This window comes from Pistacia vera, unplaced genomic scaffold (genome assembly GCF_008641045.1).
Source record: "Pistacia vera cultivar Batoury unplaced genomic scaffold, PisVer_v2 Contig470, whole genome shotgun sequence".
NCBI classification, from domain to species: Eukaryota; Viridiplantae; Streptophyta; class Magnoliopsida; order Sapindales; family Anacardiaceae; genus Pistacia; species Pistacia vera.
Genome location: NW_022196302.1, coordinates 510,034 through 536,225, shown reverse-complemented (window position 1 = coordinate 536,225; position 26,192 = coordinate 510,034). Strand labels below are relative to the sequence as shown.

At 33.9% G+C, this 26,192-nt stretch overlaps 2 protein-coding genes and 2 pseudogenes across 2 annotated transcripts; 1 reads left to right on the top strand and 3 right to left on the bottom strand.

Moving 5' to 3' along the window:
• Window positions 1-1,589: 1,589 nt before the first annotated feature.
• Window positions 1,590-8,468, bottom strand: LOC116146002 (annotated as a pseudogene).
• Window positions 8,469-8,778: 310 nt separating this feature from the next.
• Window positions 8,779-10,671, bottom strand: LOC116146001 (annotated as a pseudogene).
• A 1,016-nt stretch (window positions 10,672-11,687) lies between these two features.
• Window positions 11,688-17,358, top strand: LOC116146000 (probable serine/threonine-protein kinase PIX7). The gene is made up of 8 exons (XM_031431416.1): window positions 11,688-11,751; window positions 11,862-11,881; window positions 13,114-13,264; window positions 14,516-14,862; window positions 15,062-15,194; window positions 15,468-15,604; window positions 15,678-15,801; window positions 16,628-17,358. Exons 1-8 carry the CDS (start codon window positions 11,688-11,690, stop codon window positions 17,221-17,223), a joined length of 1,572 nt encoding a protein of 523 aa, XP_031287276.1. The 3' UTR covers window positions 17,224-17,358.
• Window positions 17,359-18,225: 867 nt separating this feature from the next.
• Window positions 18,226-21,206, bottom strand: LOC116146023 (probable leucine-rich repeat receptor-like protein kinase At1g35710). Its single transcript, XM_031431433.1, has 3 exons — window positions 20,759-21,206; window positions 18,920-20,653; window positions 18,226-18,698 (listed from the first exon to the last, which is right to left on the bottom strand). The coding sequence occupies exons 1-3, from the start codon at window positions 21,129-21,131 to the stop codon at window positions 18,313-18,315; spliced, it is 2,493 nt and encodes an 830-aa protein (XP_031287293.1). The 5' UTR covers window positions 21,132-21,206; the 3' UTR covers window positions 18,226-18,312.
• Between the last annotated feature and the right edge of the window lie 4,986 nt (window positions 21,207-26,192).

Sequence of the window (26,192 nt, the reverse complement as noted above, 5' to 3'; positions counted from 1 at the left end):
TCCCATTCAAATTCAAAGTGATCAATTTTTTTTTGGGCTAATTCAAGTAGAGAGTATCTAGAAAAATGAAGCAAAAGACTTTAAACAGCTCAATTACGCATGAGATTATTCAATGAACCAATAACTTTATTACCTTCTTTCATTTACGTTCTTCATCTTCTCAATAACCTTATTAGAGTGGGAGCTTTTGGACTTTCCTTACATGCCTGGAAAAGAACCTGGAATATCGTCATAATATTAGATTGAAATCAATGAACAAAATTTGGCCACGGTGACACAAGGTCTTCTGCTCTTTTTGCATATAATTATAGGATTCACTTACATGCCCGTGATTTTAAGGAAATTTTGGCCGAATATAGCTACATAATATGTCCCCTGATGACTCCATAAATAGTAGGAATTACAACGGCCACCTTAGATTTCCCAAAATAACAGGAGTCAAAGCACTGGTTTTTTCCTTTTATACATTTTATAGCCCAAATCACTCCTTTCGTAGCATCATTTTTCCTTCAACTAGCTTGTGAAATATTTGTTTTCTGTTTTCTGTCGAATTGAATTCGTGAAAAGAATTTTTATTCATGAGGTCCTGCTACTTCCTGCCTCAACTATAAAAGAAACTAATTNAGTATATCTGGGAAAATGAAGCAAAAGATTTTAAACAGCTCAATTCTGCATGAGCTTATTCAATTAACCAATAACCTTATTACGTTCTTTCACTTATGTTAAACCATAACAATCAAGAAAATTTATACCATAGAGATTTCAGAATTTTCTAACGCGGTTCGAATAAAATAGGATCTTATTATCAAAATTATATCTACTTTCTTTTTGGACTTTTTGGTTACTACGAAGTTTGTTTCTTTGAATTTTTTTCAAGTTACTAATAGCTAAAGCTAGTCTTAGGCAAGAAATATGTAGTCCACGAAGAATGTTTTTATTTGAACAAAAACCATGTGATCAGCAACCTAAGTTGTCTTTCGACCATTATTGTGGTGTTCACAAAAGCGTAATAAGTCAAGGTCTTCTTGTCTTGTCTTCCTCTAAAATAGCAAAACATGCTTAGAGTACAGGATGTCAGGGTCCATGCAAATCAATACGTGAGTGAATATTAGCTTTCTCATGCTTTCACATCTTTAATGACGTGGTGCCGTGGTGTTGTATTAATTTCTCTTTCACATTGCCAATATGCTCTCTTTCATTGCGTCTTCTATGTGCTTGACTGCTTGTTGCTCGCTGCTGATTTTTTCTCATAATTTAAGAAGAGAACAAACCAAAATGGAGATTAAATAATAAAATTTAAAATATTATTGTAACTTTTTTTTTTATTATTTTAAATCTGTTTGTACGCACTTTAACTAATCTTTTAAGACATTGGTACTATCGATCGGATTAAAAATTCAATAACTACTCCTATTAAAAATTGTGGGATCTCGATTTTATTGTAACTTTTCTATTTGCATCTGTGCTTTTATTAAATCTTCAAAATAATTTTTTTTTTCTGATTTTTATTTTCTTATAACGCACAACTTAGAATACTAAAAACATTAGAAGGGGTCTAGATGCAGAGAAGTGCTCATGTTTTTAGGTGCATTAAGAGAGAACCAAGAGAGACGTGGTGTGTCCGTGACATGTCAAAATGGTAGCCCATATGACCACCACTCTGTAAGTGAAGGATGTGAACACCATGTTTAAAATCTGTTGCTATCCTCCACCTGAAGCAAGCTTATACTAAATTTCAAGCTTACCCCCCCAGGCCAAATCAATTTTTGTCCATTAGTGCTAACTCTTAATTATTGGTGTTTGCTAAAACACGCTTGATTCAGATAGACAAACACGATAATATTTCACTCTCAATTGGTGGTGTAGAAAAGGAATCCAAAATTTTTAATTTTCCACAAGACTTACTTGACGTTGATTTTCCAAAAGACATGACTGATGGTGATAATATTCCAAAACTAATTAGATTTACAGCCTAAACAATATGTATGAAAAAAATATGGAGCTCTTGAACCTTCGCCAAGGTGAAATAGACAACTGAAATTAAAGTCTTTTGGGTTTAACTTTTGGTTAACAGGAAACACGGTTTCCACAAGAATAATAGACCCAGCTAAAATATCCTCCAAGGCAAGCATCACAGTATAGCAACCCTTTTCATCAGAATTTTGGTCTTTGACACAATCATACAAGTTAGTCAAGGTTCATGAATTTCCTTCAGGAAGTTCATAGATTTTGTTAATTATTATTCATGAATCTTGGATTTGTAAAAAACAAGTAAAACAATTGATTTTTGGATTCACCCTTAGAAATGTGTAAATTGTTTGAGATCTTTAAGTATTTATATAATTGATATAGTTTACTTAGCATTTGACTGATAAGTAATTGAATCAATAAATTATTTTTCACTGTAATCATAAGTTAAGAAAAATAAACATTCAATAATTGTATGATAAACCAAACCAATCAAGGAAATTTCTACGACAGAGATTTCAGAATCTTTCAATGCGATTTGAATAAAATTGGATCTTATTATCAAAATTATATCTACTTTCCCTTTGGACTTTTTGGTTACTAAGAAGTTCGTTTCTTTGAATTTTCCCAAGTTACTAATAGCTAAAGCTATTCTGAGGCAAGAAATATGTAGTCCACGAAGAATGTTTTTATTTGAACAAAAACCAACGTTTAAAAACACCATTTTTATTTATTTCAAAAGGGAAGAAGAAATATAACATAGAATTTCAAAAATTAGGACGTTATAAATTAAATCTCTTATAATTCATAAATACACTTACCAAATTTCTTTACTCAAAATTAAAGTTCATGCAGAATTCAGCTGTTGAGTTGATTTCGATAAAGATACAAATGAGCGAGATTGTTTAGATGATCCAATGTTGAAGGAATTGGTCCGTTTTGAGCTTGTTCCCATCCAAATTCAAAGTGATCAATTTTTTTTTGGCTAATTCAAGTTGAGTATATCTGGGAAAATGAAGCAAAAGATTTTAAACAGCTCAATTCCGCATGAGCTTATTCAATTAACCAATAACCTTATTACGTTCTTTCACTTATTTTAAACCATAACAATCAAGAAAATTTATACCATAGAGATTTCAGAATTTTCTAACGTGGTTCGAATAAAATGGGATCTTATTATCAAAATCATTTCTACTTTCTCTTTGGATTTTTTGGTCATTAAAAAGTTCGTTTCTTTGAATTTTTTCAAGTTACTAATAGCTAAAGCTAGTCTAAGGCAAGAAATATGTAGTCCACGAAGAATGTTTTTATTTGAACAAAAACCATGTGATCAGCAACCTAAGTTGTCTTTTGACCATTATTGTGGTGTTCACAAAAGCGTAATAAGTCGAGGTCTTCTTGTCTTGTCTTCCTCTAAAATAGCAAAACATGTTTAGAGTACAGGATGTCAGGGTCCATGCAATTCAATACGTGAGTGAATATTAGCTTTCTCATGCTTTCGCATCTTTAATGAGGTGGTGGTTGTGTTAATATCTCGTTCACATTACCGATATGCTTTCTTTCGTTGCGTCTTCTTTGTGTTTGTTGCTTGCTGCTTGTCTTTTTCACATACTTTAAGAAGAGAACAAACTAAACTAGAGATTAAATAATAAAATTTTAAAAATCATTTTAACTTTTTTTTTTTTTTTTGGTAATGATTGAGGTGTTCAGACCTGTTTGTGCATACTTTAACTAATCTTTCAAGATACTGGGACTACCGATTGGATAAAAACTTCAGTAACTACTTCTATTAACAATTGTGAGAACTCGATTTTATTGTAACTTTTCTATTTGGCATCTCATGCTTTTATTAAATCTTCAAATAATTTTAATTTTTTCTAATTTTTATTTCTTATAGCACAACTTAGAATACATAAAACATTAGAAGGGAGACATAGATGCAGAGAATGCTCATGTTTTTAGGTGCATTAAGAGAGAACCAGAGAGACGTGGTGTGCCGTGACATGTCAAATGGTAGCCCATATGACCACCACTCGTAAGTGAAGGATTGAACACCATGTTAAAATCTGTTGCTATCCTCCACCTGAAGCAAGCTTATACTAAATTTCAAGCTTACCCCCCAGGCCAAATACATTTTGTGTCTTATGCTAACTCTTAATTATTGGTGTTTGCTAAAACACGCTTGATTCAGATCGACAACACGTGATATTTCACTCTCAATTGGTGGTGTCGAAAAGGAATCCAAAACTTTTAATTTCCACAAGACTTACTTACCTTGATTTTCCAAAGGCATGATTGGTGTGATATATTCCACAAGGCAATCAATGCAATCAAATAAAATAGAAACGAGCAAGCTGAACCTCTATTTTTTTTTTTTTGTTTTTTAAATCATAAAAGGTCCTAATTCCTCTTGTTTTTATGATTTCCAACAAACCATTATATTCCCACTAAGGTAAAAAGGTTAGATTTAAGAGCTTTTGAATGACTGAAAATGATCTAAGTTGTCATGTTCAGAGTGCATTAATATATGTGCAAATTATATTGAATATCAACTACCAAAAATAATTAGATTTAGCAGCCTAACATTTGTATGTAAAAAATATGGAGCTCTTGCACTTTCGCCAAGGTAAAGTCTTTTGGGTTAACTTTTGGTTAACAGGAAACACGATTTCCACAAGAATAATAGACCTAGCTAAAATATGCTCAGGCGCAAGCATCACGGTGTGCGCAACCCTTTTCATCAGAATTTTGGCCTTTGATACAATCATACAGTTGGTCAAGGTTCATAAATTTTTGAATAGATAAAAAGAAAAAAGAGTTCTTTTCTTTGAATTTTCCAATTTATTGTATGCTAAAACTAGTCAAACGCAAGAAATTGTGGTCCACGAAGAGTGTTTTTATTTGAACAAAACCATGTGATAAGCAACTTAATTTGTCTTTTGACTACTATTGTGGTGTTCTCACGAGCTTATTAAGTCAGGTCTTCTTGTCTTGTCTTCCTCTAAATTAGACTATTATATCATTATTGTAGTTGCGTGTGTCCGTCATTTAAAAAAAAAAAAATTGCAGTGGTTTTATTCCATTTATTTATTTCAAAAGGGAAGAAGAAATATACATAGAATTTCAAAAATTAGGACTTTATAAATTAAATCTCTATAATTCATAAAACTCTTACTAAATTTCTTTACTCAAATTACAGTACTATGCGAATTCAGCTGTTCAGTTGATTTCCATAAGATACAAATGAGCGAGATTGTTTAGATGACCCAATGTTGAAGGAATTGGTCACATTTGAGGTCGTTCCCATCTTCAAATTCAAGTGATCAATTTTTTTTTGGCTAATTCAAGTAGAGAGTATCTAGAAAAATTAAACAAAAGATTTAAACAGCTCAATTACGCAAGATTATTCAATTACCCATAACTTTATCTATGTCCCCTGATGACTCCATAAATAAGAACCAGGAATTACAACGGCCACCTTAGATTTCCCTAAATAACAGGAGTCAAGGCACCATTGTTCCCATTTATACATTTTATAGCAGGAAAATACCTGGCCAAATCACTCCTTTCGTAGCATCATTTTTCCTTCAACTAGCTTGTGAAATATTTGTTTCTGTTTTCTGTCTAATTAATTCGTGAAAAGAATTTTTATTCATGAGGTCCTGCTACTTCCTGCCTCAACTTTAAGAAAACTAATTCTTGCCCTCATGCTTTCTGATACTGGTATTGGCACTACATTTAGATTAGAGAAAAAAAAATGGTAATTAATAGGCTGACTTTATGGAGAAAATAACCTTACTCTTGCATGATAATTTATTATCTTCTTGTCTTTTAGATGCAGATGCAGGCTTTCAGCAGGACAGATATCACTCTTTGGCATTATAACGGACAGTCATGAACAAATTCAGCAGGAATATGTCATCTTGCTTCTTCAATTCTCCACGATGAATTCTTGAATTTCTATTCCTGTATGTGTCACCACCTTGTACCCTCACAAAAGTTCGTCACCAACCTTCAGTGAAGTCACAGGTATAGCTGTTTCTTTCCTCCATTTCCTGGGGGAAATAGGAGGGCAGTTTCAAATCCATAAGACAAGGAAAGTAAATAATAAATCCAGAACTTTCATTAATGAAATTAATATCTGAATGAAACCTTGGCAGGGAGATATTAAGGCAACTGTTTCCCGCTTTGTAGAATTAAACTGTAATAAGTTTGATTATCTGATCCCTGCACCACCAGACATACAATGATATCATAAAAAGAAACCAATAATGATATAAGCCACTAGTTTTGAAGAATGAAGCATTAACATTAATTCAGTTATCACAATCCTGAAAGGACAAAAAAAAGTTCTGATTATGCATAACTATGAACATGGAATGATTCTCAGCGCAATTAAAGCATCTCAGCAACAAAAATATTTCTAAGCACAATTTAATTGAAACAGTGTTTCTCATTTTCCACTTCAAACTAGTATTCACAACCTATTCTACAAAATATTCTTTCTTCAAGAAGCTTCAGAACTTCAAATTCTTCTGAGGAAGATTTTGTTTACTTTGTACCAATTGGCCAAATGTGTCTGACAGATTTGGTTGTACTTATTACAGATTCTTCAGGTATATCAATTATATTTTTAGAATCTCCAAACTTAGGATACAGTTCCTTCAAATTACCAAACACAATGTTGTCTAATTCATCATGCTCCTAAAAATTAGCCAATAAATTTTAAAATCATTAGAAGAAACTCCATTTTGTTTAGAAATGGTATGGAAGACACAAACCTTTGCCTCTACAAGGATAAGAGGTCTAGCTCAATCTTCACACGACCAACATTGCTGTTCGTTGCTGGCCTTTCTGATCCACCACAATCACTTCTTTGCCTGATTTTAACTCTGAAAGGTAGCACGTTTTTCCTCCTGGAACAGCACATAGGCATGCACAGGTCCCTGAAAATTAAAACACAGCACTTTGTAACGAACATAAATATATGAAGAAAATCAATTTCTTGAGTATGGAAATCAATTTCATCCTTGAAAAGGTCCTTTGTCAAATATATGGAAAAAAGAGTGAAATACTAACAAATTATCATGATACTTTTGTTTACAGGTACATGAATCAAGCCTTCTGCTTATCTATGGGATGAACAGTCCCCATCATAACTTTGTTGACATCTCTTTAACCGTCTTAAAAAACCAAACCACCAAGACTGTGTTTATAGTGTGGCATTAATCAACCCATTTCATCCACTGAAATTAATTGATTGAATAATGAATGTTAATTCATCAGTATATTATCTGCAGCAACTTCAAAGCCAAGACTCACAGCATTGACTCGAAAGGGCCTGCTGGCAATGTAGTTTGCATCCAAGCACTCAGAGTGGAAAAGAAAGTCCCCAGCAAAGATCCAACCTATAAAAAGTATTTGTGCAAATAAGAATGGAGCATAAAATATGATTAACTTAACAAAACTGCAAGATCCACTTGCAGAATGGAGGTTAGAGCATACTAGAAGTCTCTCACCAGGTCTCATGAGGATACAAAGATCCACACAAACTCGATCACCCATTCCAGCTACATTGACTCGGTTACAGTGGCTTTAGTCAAGCTCAGGAGATTGCTAACTCTCATTCCTTCTGTCAAATATTCCTGATAATTTTGTCAAAGATAAGGAGCTATGCCTCACTTCCTGAGAAGCCTGCCAAGAAATAATTACCTTTAGGTCAAGAACAGCTTTAGCGTCCTCAACTTTTAGCACAACTCCACCCACGGGCCTTGCTCTAATCCTACATACACAGAATTCACTATAAGTTTGAGGCACCAAAAAAAAAAAAAAAAATATATATATATAAAGCTAAGTTTTTTCAAACAAAAAGTTAATTAAGTGGTTTGCAAAGTACAGTATTAAGAGATACCTCAAGAAAAATTTGGGCATCAGAGGGAGTTTTTGAGATTGCAAATACAGTTTTTTGACTCCCTTGGAATGCTGCAACAATATTTTCCGCAGGTATAACCTATGAAACACAAAACCAGGGCGTAACATAGTAGAACATGTAATGCTTTGAAAGAGAAAAAGGTGGTCATATATTTCCTAAGTAAAAACATTATTAATTTCTTTCTTTACAAATAAAAGGCTAATGAAGAAGCAAGAGCAGTAGAGGGAGTTTGCCATGGTAACAAATAATCAAGAATGAATTATGTTATACATCTATGAATTTTATCATAAAGTGCACAAAAGATTATGTTCAGAAAACTGAAACAAGACAAAGCACTTTCCAAGTATCAACAGGAAAAAAATGAAAGCTTGATGTTCCACAACAAAAGCCACAAATGAACATTACAGGTTAAATATATATATATGCATTTCAAGACGGTCCCAACTACACATTATACCCAGAACTTATTTTTGAACTAAAAGATTAAAAATAAAATCCTTTTTAACTAACTTTTTTTCACAAACATAACGTAAAAGCTCACAATGAGTCCCTTCTGATTAATTGCCATTGTGGAAAAAAATTAGCAAAAATGATTTGTCAATCTATCTTTATTATTCTCGTTAAAAAATTATTTATTACCTTAACTAAAGATTTAGTTTAAATGAAGTGATAATTACAAAAGAGATCATAAATTATCAATTAAAAGCATTGCTCAGGAATGTTCAAACCAACTTCAGGAAAAGCAGGTTCTGAAAGATTAACATTCTACAAGAAAATGAACTAGAACAAGCATGCAATGGCAAGGCCTCAATATCCCCTACCATTAATTTATTCATTTGTAGCCTAGTGTTACAATCTCTTAGTTTTGTCATCAAATATTAAGAATATGGAGCTGCAGTTGAAAACCTAAAAAGCATGTGATGCTTGTAAGTCTTCCCTGGAGCCACAATAGTTGAAGGAAAATTAGGGTGATTCACTGAGTCTGGAAAAGCTTTAGTTTCCAGGCATAGTGCAGCATGAGGCTGATACACAAATCCACCTTTCCCCTTCACATTCTTCAAAAAGTTACTTGTATAAAGCAGCATTCCAGGAGCATCTGTCAACAGCTCCATCACTCTTCCTGACTTCTTGTCATGCACAATCGCTGCTCGCCTCAGTTTGTTTCCAACACCACCATCAAGCACATAGTTAATGTCATAACCAGTAGGCAGCTTGGAGATTCTGCTGCCAACTTTGTGAGGCTAGCGGAAATCATAGGGAGTTCCTTTCACAGATTCAAATTTGCCGGTGGGAATCAATTTGCTATCCACAGGAGTGAAGTAGGAACCGAATATCTGGATTTCTTCAGAAAGGATATTACCACTGTTGTGACATCCAAGGTTCCAATAGGTGTGTTGTGCTAGATTTACTGGAGTTGCCTTGTTTAGAGCTGTGGCTTTCATTGTTATTTTCAGTTTTTTGTCTCCAATGAAAGTATAACCAACAGTAACATAAAGATCTTTGGGGAATCCCGTGAAAGATTGGAGAAATTAGTATGAAGATTTACAAGTTATACACCAAAGGTGAAAATTAAACTTTATAGAGCAAAATATTTTTTAAAATGTATAAATTACCTTCTTCACCATCAAAGCTATGATAGGCAAAGACAATTGTGGGAGCATCACCTTCATTCTTATACTTCTTTACTTTCCAAACAACATCACTGAAGCCTCTAAGGCCACCTACATGAATTTCATTTGGGAAATTATGAGACATCTCTTTGAAATAGAAGAAAAAGAAATATCAGCAATTCAGAAAGCAGAATTGTACCATGAAGCATGTTTTTCCCTTCATTGGCAACAAGCTTATAAAGGGTTCCATTTAAAGTAAACTAAGCACCTCCGATTCTGTTAGCAAATCGTCCAACAATTGCTCCAATGTAAGATGTATCATTCTGCATAACAATGCAAATGCAACATTAGAAAATGGTGCTCACATGTGACAGATGGTCCCTTTTCAGTAAACTATTCTAAGAAAATGGCCTTAGTCTCAGAAAAACCAGAAGAAACTTTCAGAGTAATAGAACTTTATCTTATTTTGGATGGCTATATAGAATTTCACAGATGCTAATTAGAGACTATATTATCTGGATAACTGATCGAGTCCATTCAACTTGATTTAGTGCTTAAAATTCCTTCACAGTTGGATACATACCCAAATCTTAAATGGCTTACAAAGATTGATAAAAGTAACTAGAAAACTATTGCTAATAAAAAAATATATGCTTCAAGAAATTTACAGGTCATTATGGAGCAGAAAAATTTTCCACGAGAGTACTAATTGGCATGGATTTTCCACAAACATAATTGGTGGTGATTTTCCACACGCAAAGTTGAAACTAATGAAAAGTTATTAGAGAAAACTGTAATCAGGGCTAAGGCTTTATTATTCAGACTGACCTTCTGAAAATTCCTTACAATTTCTGAACTTCATAAAAAAGAACTTTTCGAAACCCGTAAGATGACAATTTATATTAATTAGAGATATGGGCTTGATACATGAACACTGAGTCAAAGTCTTCTGATGCCCCCCTTTTTATTAGACATACATTCATGATTGAAAAGGACCCAAAAGAATACATCAACTTCAAACAATACATCAATTAGCATTACACTCTGGTTAGATGATGATGATGATGATAAGGAGAGAATTTCTTCTGGATGCCTTCCCATTAATACTTCCAGTGCCACTACTCCCAAACTATAAACATCGCTTTTCTCGGTCACAACCATAGTATAAGCTAACTCTACAAGGGAAATAGAAACCTTTCAAACGAAGAAACTAATTCTTGGTCTCATGCTTTTCTGATACTGGTATTGGCACTTCATTTAGATCGGAGAAAAATAATGGTAATTAAAGTATGCTGACTTTATGGAGAAATAACCTTACTATTGCATAATAATTTTACTATCTATTTGTCTTTTAGATGTAGATGCAGGGCTTTCAGCAGGACATATATCACACTTTGGCATTATATCGGCAACAGTCATGAACAAATTCAGAAGGAATATGTCATCTTGCTTCTTCAATTCTCCACGATGAATTCTTGAATTTCTATTCCTGTATGTTGTGCACCACCTTGTACTCTCAGCAAAACTTCGTCCCCAACCTTCAGTGAGGTCACAAGTATAGCTGTTTTCTTTCCTCCATTTCCTGGGGGAAATAGGAGGGCAAGTTTCAAATCCGTAAGACAAGGAAAGTAAATAATAAATCCAGAACTTTCATTAATGAAATTAATATCTGAATGAAACCTTGGCAGGGAGATATTAAGGCAACTGGTTCCGCATTCTGTAGAATTATGCTATAATGAGTTTGATTATCTGATCCCTACACCACCAGAAGCATACAATGATATCATAAAAAGAAACCAATAATGGTATAAGCCACTAGTTTTGAAAAATGAAGCATTAACATTAATTCATGTTATCACAAATCCTAGAAAGGATTATGCAAAACTGGTGAACACGGAAATGGGTTCTCAGTGCAATTAAAGCGTCTGAGCAATAAAAATATTTCTCAGCACAATTTCATTGAAACAGTGTTTCTCATTTTCCACCTTCAAGAGACTAGTATTCATTTTTCTGCTTCCATTTCTTGCCCTTTCAAATCTTGAATCCAACCTCGTGTGTACATTTGTTTCTGTAACTTCGCACTACGTGTGGGTAATGTGTTTGTGTGTGTGTCTGTTTTTGTTTGGTCAGCTCAAATATAACTGACGAATTTGTACTGCATTTTTTGCTGTATACTAATGAGTTCTGGGGCTTTGTCTTTAGGCTCTCAGTTGTGTGTTTCTTTCTGTGCCACTGCTTTCTGTTTAGTCTCAATGTTGGTTCTTTTGATTTACATGTTGTTTCTCTGATCTGGATTTGAGTTCTTTTTGTGTTCTTTTGTTTAAAAATGATGGCTTTTCAGTTTTGAGAAGGCCGTGTTTTAGAAAATTTTGTTCTTTGTTCTTTTTTTTTTTTTTTTTTTTTTTTGTGTGTGTTTTGGTTTTGTGGTATGTGGGTTTTTGATTGAAGATTGGTTTTGAGGCAAGGTGGTGCTTTTATATATGGGAGGTTATTGATTGATTGACTGATTGTTTCCTTATGCAATTTGGGTTTTGTTTATTCTAGTTGGGTTTTGATTCTCACTGTTGTTTGGGGTTGATGTTTGGTGCAATGTGGTGCTTTTGTGGCTTGAGAATTGATTTTTAGAATCGGGGAAGATGGATTATATCCTGATGCTATCATGTGGGGACTTGGAGTCAGAGCCGCTTAAGGGGTGCAGGTGAGGCACCTGCCTAGGCCCCAAAAAAAATGGGGCCAAATTTTTTATAAATTGTTTTTTTTTTTTTTTTTTTTTTTTTTTTTTTTTTTTTTTAATTAGCTTACAAAAATGAAAATGGTTTATAATTTCTTATCTACGCTAAGGGTCCCCCAAAAAAAGCCCAAATTTATTATAAGTTTTTTACATATATTCCCACTCAAAGTTTAACAAAATAGCAAGTTTGTACCTCTAGTTTTATATATTCTAGTTTATAGCCCTAAATTAACACATTGAATCTCTTTTAACAATAGAATACTAAAATAGTCGTTTACATATCTCAAATTACTCACCCCCAATTCAATCCCAAAATTTGACATTTACATAAATCATCTCCAGCCCTCTTCTGCCGCTAGTGGTTTGGAGTTGATTTCGGTCAATTTTGGTTCCGATCAATTTTCTCACCAAAATCGACCGAAATCATTATTTTATCATTTCCCAACCTTGATAGCCCTCTATTTGACTAATTTTTGATGAATCTCGCAACCCAACTCTACCACATGACAACCATTTCCAACCTTTTTGGCATGTACCCGATATTGTTGGCCTTCCCTGACACCACCATCTTCCTCCCTTCAACCCTCTCACCAAAACCCTTATCATACCTTATCCGTTTACTCTGTCAATCGCTGGCCATCGATATCTATTGGGTCGTGACTTCTCAAGCCTTTTCTTATCAATCTTGGCATTAGAAATCACCCATTTCACCACCCATCACTTCTCCAATATCTACTCTTCAAAACCCCCCACCAACCTAACCTTGTTAGCTAGCCGATTGTTGTCCACCTCTCCTAGTGATTTTTCATCTCAAAAGGCCCAAAGTAACTCCTGTCTAGGGTCACAAATGTTCTAGAGACAGCCCTGCTTAGAGTGTTGGTAAATCAAAGATAAAGAAGAAGAAAGTTGATGAATCCAGGGAGACTGGTTCAGGGTGTTGGTTTAAGTTTAGGTTTATGGGAAGCTGCTTTTCTTCCGGGTCCAAAAGGGATGGTTCCATTAGTGGCACTAGGACTCATTATGGTATTATATAACCTCTTTTTAGATATTGGTTCATCATATAATATGCTTAATTGTTTACTCCATTATCTTCTATTAGTTGTCAGATGCTGTTTGATTCTTTGGCTATATCATTTTTTCTCATACTATTTGTCTGTTTGGCACATTGCGCTTTAAAAATGTATAATTTATCTGATTTGTATATCTGGCTACGTAATGTTATGATCGTATTCTATCGGTATGTTTGGTTCCATTAGGATAAGAATTTTGGAGTCCTATTATTTATCTGATTCGATTCGATTCGGTTCCGTGTCTTTGTTTGATTCGATTCCGTGTTTTTGTTGGATTCGATTTTTTTTTCCCTGCTTATGATGTGATGCACATTTGGCATACTGATCTCACCATAGAATGTTAATGAATTCTTTTGTCGTATAGCATATTATGTTGTGATCGATTTCCATCTGTGTATGCTTGGTGGATGGTAGTTCAATAAGTATTTAATTGTCTGGATTTACTGAGACAGTTGCTAATAATTATTGTTTTGTCGTTTCTCGTTTATGACTGAATCATGAAGGTGGTGCTTGTATAGGAATCAGAACACGTTGTCGCATCTGGCTAGTGACTTTTTTCACCTCTGTTTTGGTGGATAAAACAACATTTGTGAGCCGTTGATTCTCTGAATGCGTATATGTGCTTCAAAACTGCTTGTTTGCATATATTGAAGATAGTGATAGCTTTTTAGTTTGTTCTATGACAATAAGGCATAACACATTTTTCATGCATATTTAAAGGAAAATGCTTTTATAGTTTCCACAAGCATATAATAGACTGACCACTGGTGAGGAGTGCTCAAATTATAGGTTTTTCAAGTACATATATGAAAGTGTTGCTTCTAAATTTTGGAATTAAACTCCGTAGACTTTCAACTATTTCATATTTCTGTTCGAATTTGTCTCCTCCCAGAGCATTAACAACTGTAATCACTTTAGTGTTTCCTTCTCGTTTACAACTTTTTTATGGATTCAATGCTTCCTAGGTGGTTTAACTCAATCATTGACTTATATGGGTTCCATTTATGTGCAAAGTTAAAATCCATGTATTGTCATTCATAATATGCGCATGTATGGACTTGTATTTGTTGGAATGTATTGTATTGAACAGTATCTCAATCCTTCATCCAGTGTATGATTTAGTAATGCATATCTTAACTGATTACTGTTGTATCTAACAGCACTGATATTATTCTTTGTTCTTTTTCTTTTGTGTGTGAATCAGCGGAAAGTAAATCTACAAATGATAACAGTCGAGACCAACCAGTTGTTCCAGTAGTATCGTCTTCAACTACAACTACAAGCACCACCTTAAGTACTACTCCATCCACTCCTAACAGACGTGAAGAACTGAAAATTTCTTCCCAGCTTCGGAAATTCTCCTATAATGAGCTTAAGTCAGCAACCCGGAATTTTACACCTGAGAGTCTTCTTGGTGAGGGTGGGTTTGGTTGTGTATATAAAGGTTGGATCAATGAGAATGGAACATCTCCGGTGAAACCTGTCTTGGGCCTGCCTGTTGCTGTAAAAACCCTCAACCATGATGGACTTCACGGTCATAAAGAATGGCTTGTATGTGATCCTTATCATTTAATTATTTTCATATGTGTATCTACGCGTGCGTGTGTGTTTATGCTTGTGCGTGCCTGTTTGCATGTGTGTGAATATGTATAAATAAATATAAATCTTGCTGGGAGATTTGGCTTATTTTTAAGGTATCTTGACTTTCCCTTTGATGGAAAGAAAGTTTCTGATCTCTACCTTATGGCAGGCTGAAGTTAATTTTCTTGGTAACCTCCTCCATCCTAATCTGGTTAAGTTAATTGGTTGTTTTGAGGATGACCAGAGGCTACTTGTGTATGAGTTTATGCCTCGAGGAAGCTCGGAGAACCACCCGTTTAGAAGTATGTAACTGCATTTACTATTTCGCCAATTTTGGCTACATTTCTTCTATTGCATCATAAAAATGTTTTCTCAACCGTTTATGGAATGTACAGCCTGTAGCATCCTTTACATACTCTCTTTATCATAAATATAGATATTTCCTAACTAAATGCACAAAAGAGTTGTGCATCCAATTAGCCCCCAGAGACAGCAGCATCCTTTTGGCCAAGTGATGATCTGCATGCAGATCTTTTCTTCACATTTCTTTGGAAATAACTTTAGTTTATGAACAGGGTCTCTGCCTCTTCCTTGGTCCATCAGAATGAAAATTGCACTTGGTGCTGCAAAGGGCCTCACCTTTCTTCATGAAGAAGCTGAAAAGCCAGTGATATATCGAGACTTTAAGACCTCCAATATCCTGTTAGATAGGGTGCGTAAACCAACAGAATCTATCTTTTCCTTATTTATGCCACTTCTAATTGTTTGCTAAATCACTCGTCCAGGACTATAATGCCAAGCTTTCTGATTTTGGACTTGCCAAAGATGGTCCAGAGGGAGATAAGACTCATGTATCTACTCGAGTAATGGGAACTTATGGTTATGCGGCCCCTGAGTATGTGATGACAGGTTAGAATGATTAAACAACTCTCTTTTCTTTTTGTTCATTTTTATCTGTATTCTGGATTAAAACAATGTCCAGCTGGTTTAACTTATGTTGAATAGAATACTTTGCTGTCTCCTACACCTGTTAGTTTTAGGCTGTTCTCTTGCTTATGTTTTCCTGCATTTCTTTGTACTTCTCCTAGTTGTCCTATTTAATATGGTGTATATATTAGAGACCATTACCACCATCAGTACCATACCCGACTCACCTTTACTTGTCACTGCTGATCCACGGGTACATACCTTAGAAGAAGACAGAAGTAGTTGATGTGGTAATTGAAACAAAAGTATGTACCCTTGAAGCACTTTGAATTAGGTGCTTGGATCTGAAGAGTGGGGTATGAGCCGAAGGTATTTTCATATGAAAATTGATGATCACAATGGTGGATATATTTCCATGTGTGGAGAATCTATTATTTGGTTACTACAATTTCTTCATTTTTAGGCTTGGATCAGTACATGTATTTATAACAGAATAAATCATGATTTAAATAAGATTTGCTGAAGTAATTCAATTGAAATAGGAACCTTGAGTTCTAGAATCGATATATGGTTATGCATTAGGCTTCTTGTTATTAAATTTGGGTTGTCATTGTTTGATTTCTTTTGTCAAATAACTTGTTCTCCAGTTAGGGTTTATTCGTGAGAAAACTTGTTCAAATTTTATCTTCTAAATGGATTTACTTCCCTTGGTAGATACTGAATGCATTTATACGGGAACTTCAATATTGTTTAGTTATCTGAATCATATGGAAATCAGTTCATGCTAACAGAATTCAATTTGCGACAGGGCATCTTACATCCAAGAGCGATGTCTATAGCTTTGGGGTGGTTTTACTTAAAATGTTGACTGGCCGAAGATCAATGGACAAAAACCGACCCAATGGAGAGCATAACCTGGTTGAATGGGCTAGACCACATCTTGTAGAGAGGAGAAGGTTCTACCGGCTAATGGATCCTCGCCTTGAAGGATGCTTCTCGATCAGAGGTGCTCAGAAAGCAATTCAGTTGGCTACCTGCTGCCTCAACCGTGACCCTAAAACAAGACCTCTTATGAGTGAAGTGGTTGAAGCCCTTAAGCCACTGCCTACCCTGACAGACATGGCCTCTTCTTCTTCATACTTCCAAGCAATTCAAACAGAGCGTGCAGGGTCCAACTCGAATGCTAACCGTGGCACTAGAGTGCAAGCGGGGAACATTCCAAGGAATGGACAGCCAACAAGAAGCGTCTCCATACCACATGGTCCACATGTCTCACCATATCATCGCAACAATCCTAACCGGTCACCCAAGCCTAGTAACAATCCTAACCGGTCACCTAAGCCTAATGTTGATCCTGGTAACAATCCTAACAGCTCACCTAATCCTATTGTCAATCGACCATAGCTGTTAGTTTATATCAAACCTAAATGTTAAGCACCAAGAACAAAGAGTTATATTATCCTTTGTTTACCTCATTTTGTTACCGAAAAAGTCTCTGTTCGGAAATGGGATAGTTTTAAACATGAAAAAAAAATTACCAAGGATAATTCTTTGGTTTTTTGTTGTGTTAATTAATCTCTCTCTCCCTCTCAATTTTGGTTTAACTAATACAGCTTATGCCTTTTGAGAAGCTGTGGCATCTTCACTGGTCCCGTGAGGACTCCCTAAGCACTAAAATCTCGATGGTCCATACGTGCACATGATATTTCGAGGAAGTGTAGAAATTGGAGTCAAGGTCTATTGGTCCTTTTTTCCTTGGATGGAACCTGGAGGAAGTTTTCAATACTGCCAGCTCAATAGAATTTCAAAAAATTAGGAAGTTATAAATTAAATCTCTTATAATTCATAAATATATTTACTAAATTCGTTTACTCAAAAATTGTTTTTTACCAAGACATTTAGTTACAAGGAATCACTTATAAATAAATAAAATAGCATTTATAATAATGAATAACAACACTAAGGTACAGGGAACAAATGAGTAATACAGATTTTTAATAGGGTCATTAATAACCAAAAAAAAAAAAAAAGAAGGTTAATTGAGACAGAGAAAGAGATATTAACTCAACCACCACCTCATTAAAGATCTGAAAGCATGAGAAATCTAATATTTCCCACATCCAAGAAATAATTCAGCCACAACTAAGTTAATTGAGACAGAGAAAGAGATATAAGTCAACACTTGGAATACATGTATAGAGAGAGGGAGAAAACTGAAGTCTTGGGTTTAATTTTTGGTTAAGACTGAACACTTGGAATACATCAATATTATTGGCCTTGATTACAGTGCTTGATTCAACATCTAGTGGTACAGAAACTTGATGATTTTCTATACTTAATTGGTGTTGAACCCATGTAATGGAAAACAGAGTAAAAAAGAAATTCATGCTTAACAAAAGAAAAAAGATACAAAACAAAAGAAATGAGGAAATGTAGGCTAAATATCAGAAAAATGTTGCAGAACACAGAAATACCAATGAACTACATCCATGCTTAAGTATCATGTTCATCAAACAAATACATTTCCTGGTTTCTTAATTCTGAGATGGAAATTTCTCCAAAAGATTTTGCGAATGATGTTTTCTGCTTAAGAAATTCCTGAGATACACGCTTCATTGTAGGTCGAGACTTCGGCTTGGAACGCAAGCAGGCGAATGCTATGGTTGAAACAAGCATAATTTCCTGCTTAACTATTCGATTAACTGGAGGTGAGAGGCGTGAATCTAATACATCAATTAGCATTACATTTTGGGTAGATGATGATGATGATGATAAAGAGAGAATTTCTTCTGGATGCCTTCCCATTAATACTTCAAGTGCCACTACTCCAAAACTATAAACGTCGCATTTCTCCGTCACAACCATAGTATAAGCTAACTCTACAAGGGAAATAGAAACCTTAAAATGAAGTATAGAGATTATTTAATTTAGGATGAAAAATTATTAATAATTAGTTTCTCCAAAAGTAATCCAATATTATTTATTATTTCATTCTTCTTTAGTTCAATTTAGTTATGAAGTAATTCAACTTTCAGGATGAAAAGGAGCCATAAATCTATAAGAAAAAAGATTAAAAGGAGAGAGTAACTAGATACTTTACCTGGAGCTATATATCCATAAGTGCCAGCTAACATGGTTCTATTTGATGAGTCAAGATGAAGAATTCTAGCCACGCCAAAGTCACCAACAAACGCTTGCAATTCTGAGTTTAGTAGAATGTTGTTGCTTGATATGTCACGATGAACAATTGATGATGTGCAATCATGATGCAAGTAAGACAAAGCATGTGCCACAGCTTTTACAATGTTTACTCTCTTAGTCCAATCCAACTCAAGAGCTTCATCATCATTCCGTAGAACACAAAACAAGCTTCCCCTCTCCATATACTCATAAATCAAAAACATGCATTTTTTGTGCAAACAATATCCATAAAGCTTGATAATGTTTCGATGTCGTAATTCGGACAGTACACGAACCTCGTTTTGGAAGCTGTTTAGGGAAGCTGACTCCTCAATTTCTAAACTATGAAGCTTCTTCAAAGCAACTACTTTACCTTGGGGTAGTTGCGCTTTGTAAACACTACCATAACCTCCAGTTCCGATGCAATATTTGATATCAAAACCCTCTGTCGCTTCAATTAAGTCTTCAAATGCAATTCTACCATCAAAGTTCCATATGGAGAATACATCTCTGATTTTGGATGCTCTTGTGGATGTGGACAATAGAGCTTTTTTATCCTTTCTTTTGAGGGAAAAAAATCTAAAAATCTGGATGGTAAGAATAGTGGTGATAGGCAGAATAACTATTATCAAATTAGGCTTCTTTTCGCAAGGAGTAAAACCGTAAGCTGCACCACATAAACCTTTGTTGCCTATAAGTTTCGGGTTCAAAAGTTCAAGTGGGATTGGACCTTCCAAATTGTTGTATGATAAGTCCAAGTACATCCATGGAATGGGAAAATCAGGGATTGTGCCAGAAAGGTTATTATTGGAAAGATCTAATTGAGCTAAAAGGTATCCTCCAATCTTTAGTGGAATTCTTCCACTCAAATGATTATAGCTCAAATTTAAGCTTGACAACCCCACGCAACTATTTATGCCAATTGGAATGTGACCATTAAGTTTGTTATGAGAGAGGTCTACAAATTGAAGTTGGGTTAATTGGGTGAGCTCATCAGGAATTGAGTCGTTGAGTTTGTTAGAACTAAGGGCAAGATGGGTCAAATCTGCTAAATAACCAAATGTTAAGGGAATAGGTCCAATCAAGTTATTCCCCCTCAAAAGTAATTCCATAAGGTTCTTTAAATTCCCAATTTCTCGAGGTAGGGGACCACTGAGTTGGTTGGAATCAAGGAATAAATATTCTAAATTGGTTAAATTAGCAATGGTTGAAGGGATTTGACCAGTCAAAGTGTTACTAGACAGATTTAAAATGGTCAATTTGGTCAAATTACCAATAGATGAAGGGATTGCTCCAGTCAAAGTGTTACTAGACAGATCTAAAGTGGTCAATTTGGTCAAATTACCAATAGATGAAGGGATTGCTCCAGTAAAAGTGTTACTAGACAGATATAAAGTGGTCAATTTGGTCAAATTACCAATAGATGAAGGGATTGCTCCAGTAAAAGCGTTACCAGACAGATCTAAAGTGATTAATTTGATCAAATCACCAATAGATGAAGGGATTGCTCCAATAAAATTGTTACCAGATAGAGACAATGTGGTCAATTTGGTCAAACGACCAACCGATGAAGGGATTGATCCATTGAGTTTGTTTGATGAAAAATCCAGTTCCATGAGACTGCTCAAGCTTCCAATTTCTAAAGGGATAACACCTTTAATTTTATTTAATAAAAAAAAAGAAAAAAAAAATTGTCAATTTGATTAGATTGACCTATTATTTGAAATGATAAAACAATAAAATAAAATAAGTAACGTACCTGTAACTTGACTATATGACAGCTTGAGGAATTTGAGCTTTGAAAGTACACCAATTTGTGATGGAATGCTTCCGGTGAGATAAACTGATGAAAAATCGAGACTCTTTAAGTTTGGAAAGCAAGAAAAGTTAAATTGGCTAAGCTCTCCTTGAGGGCTATAAAGTATCTCTATGATGTGTCTTGTTGAATCGCAAGTGATACCATACCACTGACAATGATCTGAAGAATTCATCTGCCAACTCCACCAACTGGTGTTAAGTAGAGCTTCCTTTTCTAATTGTATTGATGATAATTCAGATGCTACAAGAAAACATGCAGTCAAAAGGGTAGCCCATATGAACACCACTCTAGAAGTGAAGGATGTGAACTTCATGTTTAAAATCTTTTGTTTGATACTCTCTAACTGAAGTAAGTTTATATATAATATGTTTGAAGGTAGCTAAACCTCCATTTAATTGGCCTTGCCGAGGCTGAGTCAATATTTTAGTTATAAATTCTAGCTCTTCTTGACTTTAGGACTTGAGCCTTAATAAACACTCATAGAATTAAACAAGTCTTACGGTATATTAGATTATGGTAGACAGCTGGAGTCAAAGTCTTTTTGGCTTTTTTGTTAGGAATGATCGTGGAGCAAGTTGTCAATTGTGACGATTCATTATAATTAAATATTAATTAAATGTCTTTACTGAGATTTCATATTTTTACCAAAACATGCATATTTATTGTTCGGAAAAAAAATTACAAATGAATAAACAAGGACTTTATAATAAATAAGAACAATTGAACACTATATATTAAACTTAAAAAAAAAGGTTAATTAAAGAAGAGAAATCTAAAATTTGACAGCCACTTTTCATTTTGCAGCTATGATTTTATTTAATCTTCAAAATAACATTTTTCTAATTTTTATTTTTCTTATAACCTCAAATATAATATTCATTTTGTTTGAGATCTACAAGTATTTATCCTTAATCATTTCATTTAATACTGTAGATAACTACATATATACTTATTAATAAATAATAAGCATTAAAAAGAGCATAAATGTAAAATAAATATTAATTTAACTCATTAATAAATAATAATAATAAATATCGAATTGCTTATATACCTTTAAGGTGATATAGTTTATTTAGCATTTGACTGTTAAGTAAATAAATCAATAAATTAAAGTCCATTATAACCAAAAGTTAAGAAAAATCAATATTTTATATTTGTATTATAAACTATAACAATCAAGGAAAATTCTACGATAGAGATTTCGAGATTTTTTTACACGGTTTGAATAAAATGAGACTTTCTTGTGCGAATCATACTCACTTTTTCTTTGGACTTTTTGGTCATTACGAAAAGTTGTGTCTTTGAATTTTCCCAAGTTACTGATAGCTAAAGCTCTAGTCTAAGGTAAGAAATATGTAGTCCACGAATAATGTTTTTATTTGAACAAAAACCATGAACTTTCCGAAATGTTAAAGAGAATAGTACATTGGGCATGTGATAAGCAACCTAAATTGTCTTTTGACCATTATTGTGGTATTCACACGAGCGTAATAAGTCAAGGTCTTCTTGTCTTGTCTTCCTCTAAAACAGCAAAACGCTTAGTGTACAGGATGTCAGGGTCCATGCAATGTAATAAGTCAATATTACCTTTCTCATGCTTTCCCATCTTTAATGAGGTGGTGGTTGTGTTAATATCTCTTTCACATTACCTATGTGCTTTGTGTTTTATGTGCTTGTTGCTTGCTACTGGTCTTTTTCACATACTTTAAGAATAGAACAAACCAAACCAAACCGGAGATTAAATAATAAAATTTAAAATATTATTGTAACTTTTTTTATTACCAAGTGTTTTGATTTGTTTGTGTACATTTTAACTAATCTCTCAAGATTTTGGAATTATCGATCGGATTAAAACTTCAATAACTACTCTTATTAATAATTATAGAAACTCAATTTTATTGTAACTTTTCTATTTCAATCTATGATTTTATTAAACCTTCAAAATAATTTTTTTTCTAAATTTTTATTTTCTTATAACCCACAACCTGAATACTAAAAACATTATAAGGGAGACATAGATGCAGAGAAGTGCTCATGTTTTTGGGTGCATTAAGAGAGAACCAAGTGACACGTGGAGTGTCCGTGGCATGTCAAAATGGTAGCCCATATGACCACCACTCCGTAAGTGAAGGATGTGAACACCATGTTTAAAATCTTTTGCTATCCTCCACCTGAAGCAAGCTTATACTAAATTTTAAGCTAGCCGAACCTCCATTCAAGTTGGCTCACCCCAGGCCAAGTCAATTTTTGTCCATTAGTGCTAACTCTTAATTATTGGTGTTTACAAAAAACAAGCTTGAAACACGGTGATATTTCACTCTCAATTGGTGGTGTAGAAAAGGAATCCAAAACTTTTAATTTTCCACAAGACTTACTTGACGTTGATTTTCCAAAGGACACAATTGGTGGTGATAATATTCCACAAGGCAATCAATGCTATCAAATAAAAGAGAAACGAGCAAGCCGAACCTCTATTTTTTTTTTTTTAATCATAAAAGGTCCTAATTCCTCTTGTTTTTATGATTTCCAACAAACACATTATATTCCCACTAAGGTAAAAGAGTTAGATTTAAGAGCTTTTGAATGACTAAAATTGAATCTAAGTTGTGCCATGTTCAGAGTGCATTATATGTGCTATCCAAAAATAATTAGATTTACAGCCTAAACATTATGTATGTAAAAAATATGGAGCTCTTGAACCTTCACCAAGGTGAAATAGACAACTGAAATTAAAGTCTTTTGGGTTTAACTTTTAGTTAACAGGAAACACGGTTTCCACAAGAATAATAGACCTAGCTAAAATATCCTCTAGGGCAAGCATCACGGTATAGCAAACCTTTTCATCAGAATTTTGGTCTTTGACACAATCATACAAGTTAGTCAAGTTTCATGAATTTTTGAATAGATAAAATTCCTTTAGAAAGTTCATATATTTTGTTAATTATTATTCATGAATCTTGGATTTGTAAAAAACAAGTAAAACAATTGATTTCTGGATTCACCCTTAGAAATGTGTAAATTGTTTGAGATCTTTAAATATTTATCCTTGATATCTTATTATCAAAATTATATCCACTTTCTCTTTGGACTTTTTGGTCACTACAAAGTTCATTTCTTTGAATTTTCTCAAGTTACTAATAGCTAAAGCTAGTCTAAGGCAAGAAATATGTAGTCCACGAAGAATTATTTTATAATTTGAACAAAAACCATGTGATAAGCAACTTAATTTGTCTTTTGACTACTATTGTGGTGTTCTCACGAGCGTATTAAGTCAAGGTCTTCCACTAAAACTAGACTATTAATATCGTTATTGTAATTGTGTGTGTCCCTCCATAATTTAAAAGTTAATTGGAATTTCACCCTCCAAATTATTGTCTGACATTGGATTGAGGAATTCAGGAATATCTTCATAAAATTTGATTGAAATCAATGAACAAAATTTAGCCCCGGTGAGACAAAGTCTTCTGGTCTTTTTGTATATAATTGTAGGACACTTATATGTCCGTGGTACAGCTACACAATATGTCAGTATTTTTCCATTATAATTTTAGGTGAGTAAATGATTTACCATCCCTTTCAGTGTTCTCACATCCCTAATACCTAATTCTCGTGATTTTTAAGAGCGAGCTTTTAAAAAGTTGCATGAAAAGAAGACGAGGAAGCAAAAACCGCACTACTTAAAAGTTTTAATTTATGTTGACTGTAATGCATTTTTCTGTAGCTGGCATGCAGACAAGCACAGTGATTTGCCATGCTTATAATGGAGAAAGGAATCCAGATAAAATATAATTTTTCACAAGACTTAATTTGCAATTATTTTCCACAAGCACAATAGATTTTCTGAAAAAAAAAATAACTTTCTACTCAATGGATCCCAATATAGAGATATGAGCAAAGAACTAGAAGAGTTTACCAATCTTTAAGCACAATATTGAACTAATTTAAACTGTAGGAACTAAGTATAATTTTTATACAAGACTTAATTGGTAAATGATTTTACTTAAGCACACTGAATTTTATAAAATAAAATAGCTTTCCACTCAATGAATCCAATAAAGAGATATGGTCAAAGGACTAGAAGAAAATATGAATCTTTTAAAAGATTTATACCAGTAGAGGCCAGAGTATGTGCATTAGAATAACTATAATCTGTATTGTTTTTATTTGAAAAAAAACCATGAACTTTCCGAAATGTTAAAGAGAATCGTAAATTGGCCATGTGATGAGCAGCCTAAGTTGTCTTTTGACCATTATTGTGGTGTTCACACGAGCTTAAAAAGTCAAGGTCTTTTTGTCTTGTCTTCTTCTAAAACGGTAAAACATGCTTAGAGTACAGGATGTTAGGGTCCATGCAATTCAATAGGTCAGTGAATATTAGCGTTCTCATGCTTTCACATCTTTATTGAGATGGTGGTTGTGTTAATACCTCTTTCATATTACCAATATGCTTTCTTTTCTTGCGTCTTCTATGTGCTTGTTGCTTGCTGCTGGTCTTTTTCACATACTTTAAGAAGATAATAAACCAAACTGGAGATTAAATAATAAAATTTAAAATTTTATTCTATGAGTGGAAGGGTGAATATGATAAGTTTGACTTTTTATATTTACTGTTTCATTCATTTTCTATTATATCAGTTTGTATAAAACTCTTTGTACGTCTAATATTATTTGTTTCAAATTAATTGAAATTTCACCGTCCAATTATTGTCTGACATTGGATTGAGGGATTCAGGGATGGTTCCAGAAAGGTTATTGTGCGAAAGGTCCAAGTATCATATGATTGAACTCTCTCTTATTTGAGAAGGTGCTTTGAAGTTTGGCTAATTGAATAAGCTCATGCGGAATTGAGCTGTTGAGTTGATTTTGGTAATGATACAAATGAGTGAGATTGTTTAGATGACCCAATGTTGAAGGAATTGGTCCAATGAGGTTGTTCCCATTCAATTTCAAAGTGATCAATTTTTTTGCTTCATTTTTTTGGCTAATTGAATAAGCTCATGTGGAATTGAACTGTTTACAATCTTTTGCTTCATTTTTCTGGATACTCTCTACCTGAAGCCAATAGATAGATATATTAAATTTGAAGTTAGGCAAACCTCCATTAAATTTTGAGTCATTTTTTAATCATAATTCTAGCTTTTTTTTACTTAAGAAGACTTGGACCTAATTCATAAGTTGTCGACTGTGTCGGCTCAATAGAATTTTAGGCATTAGAAAGTATAAAGCAAATCTTTCAGGTGAGTAAAAGATTTACCATCCCTTTCAATATTCTCACGTCCCTAATACGCTAATTTTAGTTTCCGAGAAGAAGAGACATTCGTGTTTCTCGTGATTTTTAAGAGCGAGCTTTTAGAAAGTTGCATGAAAAGAAGAC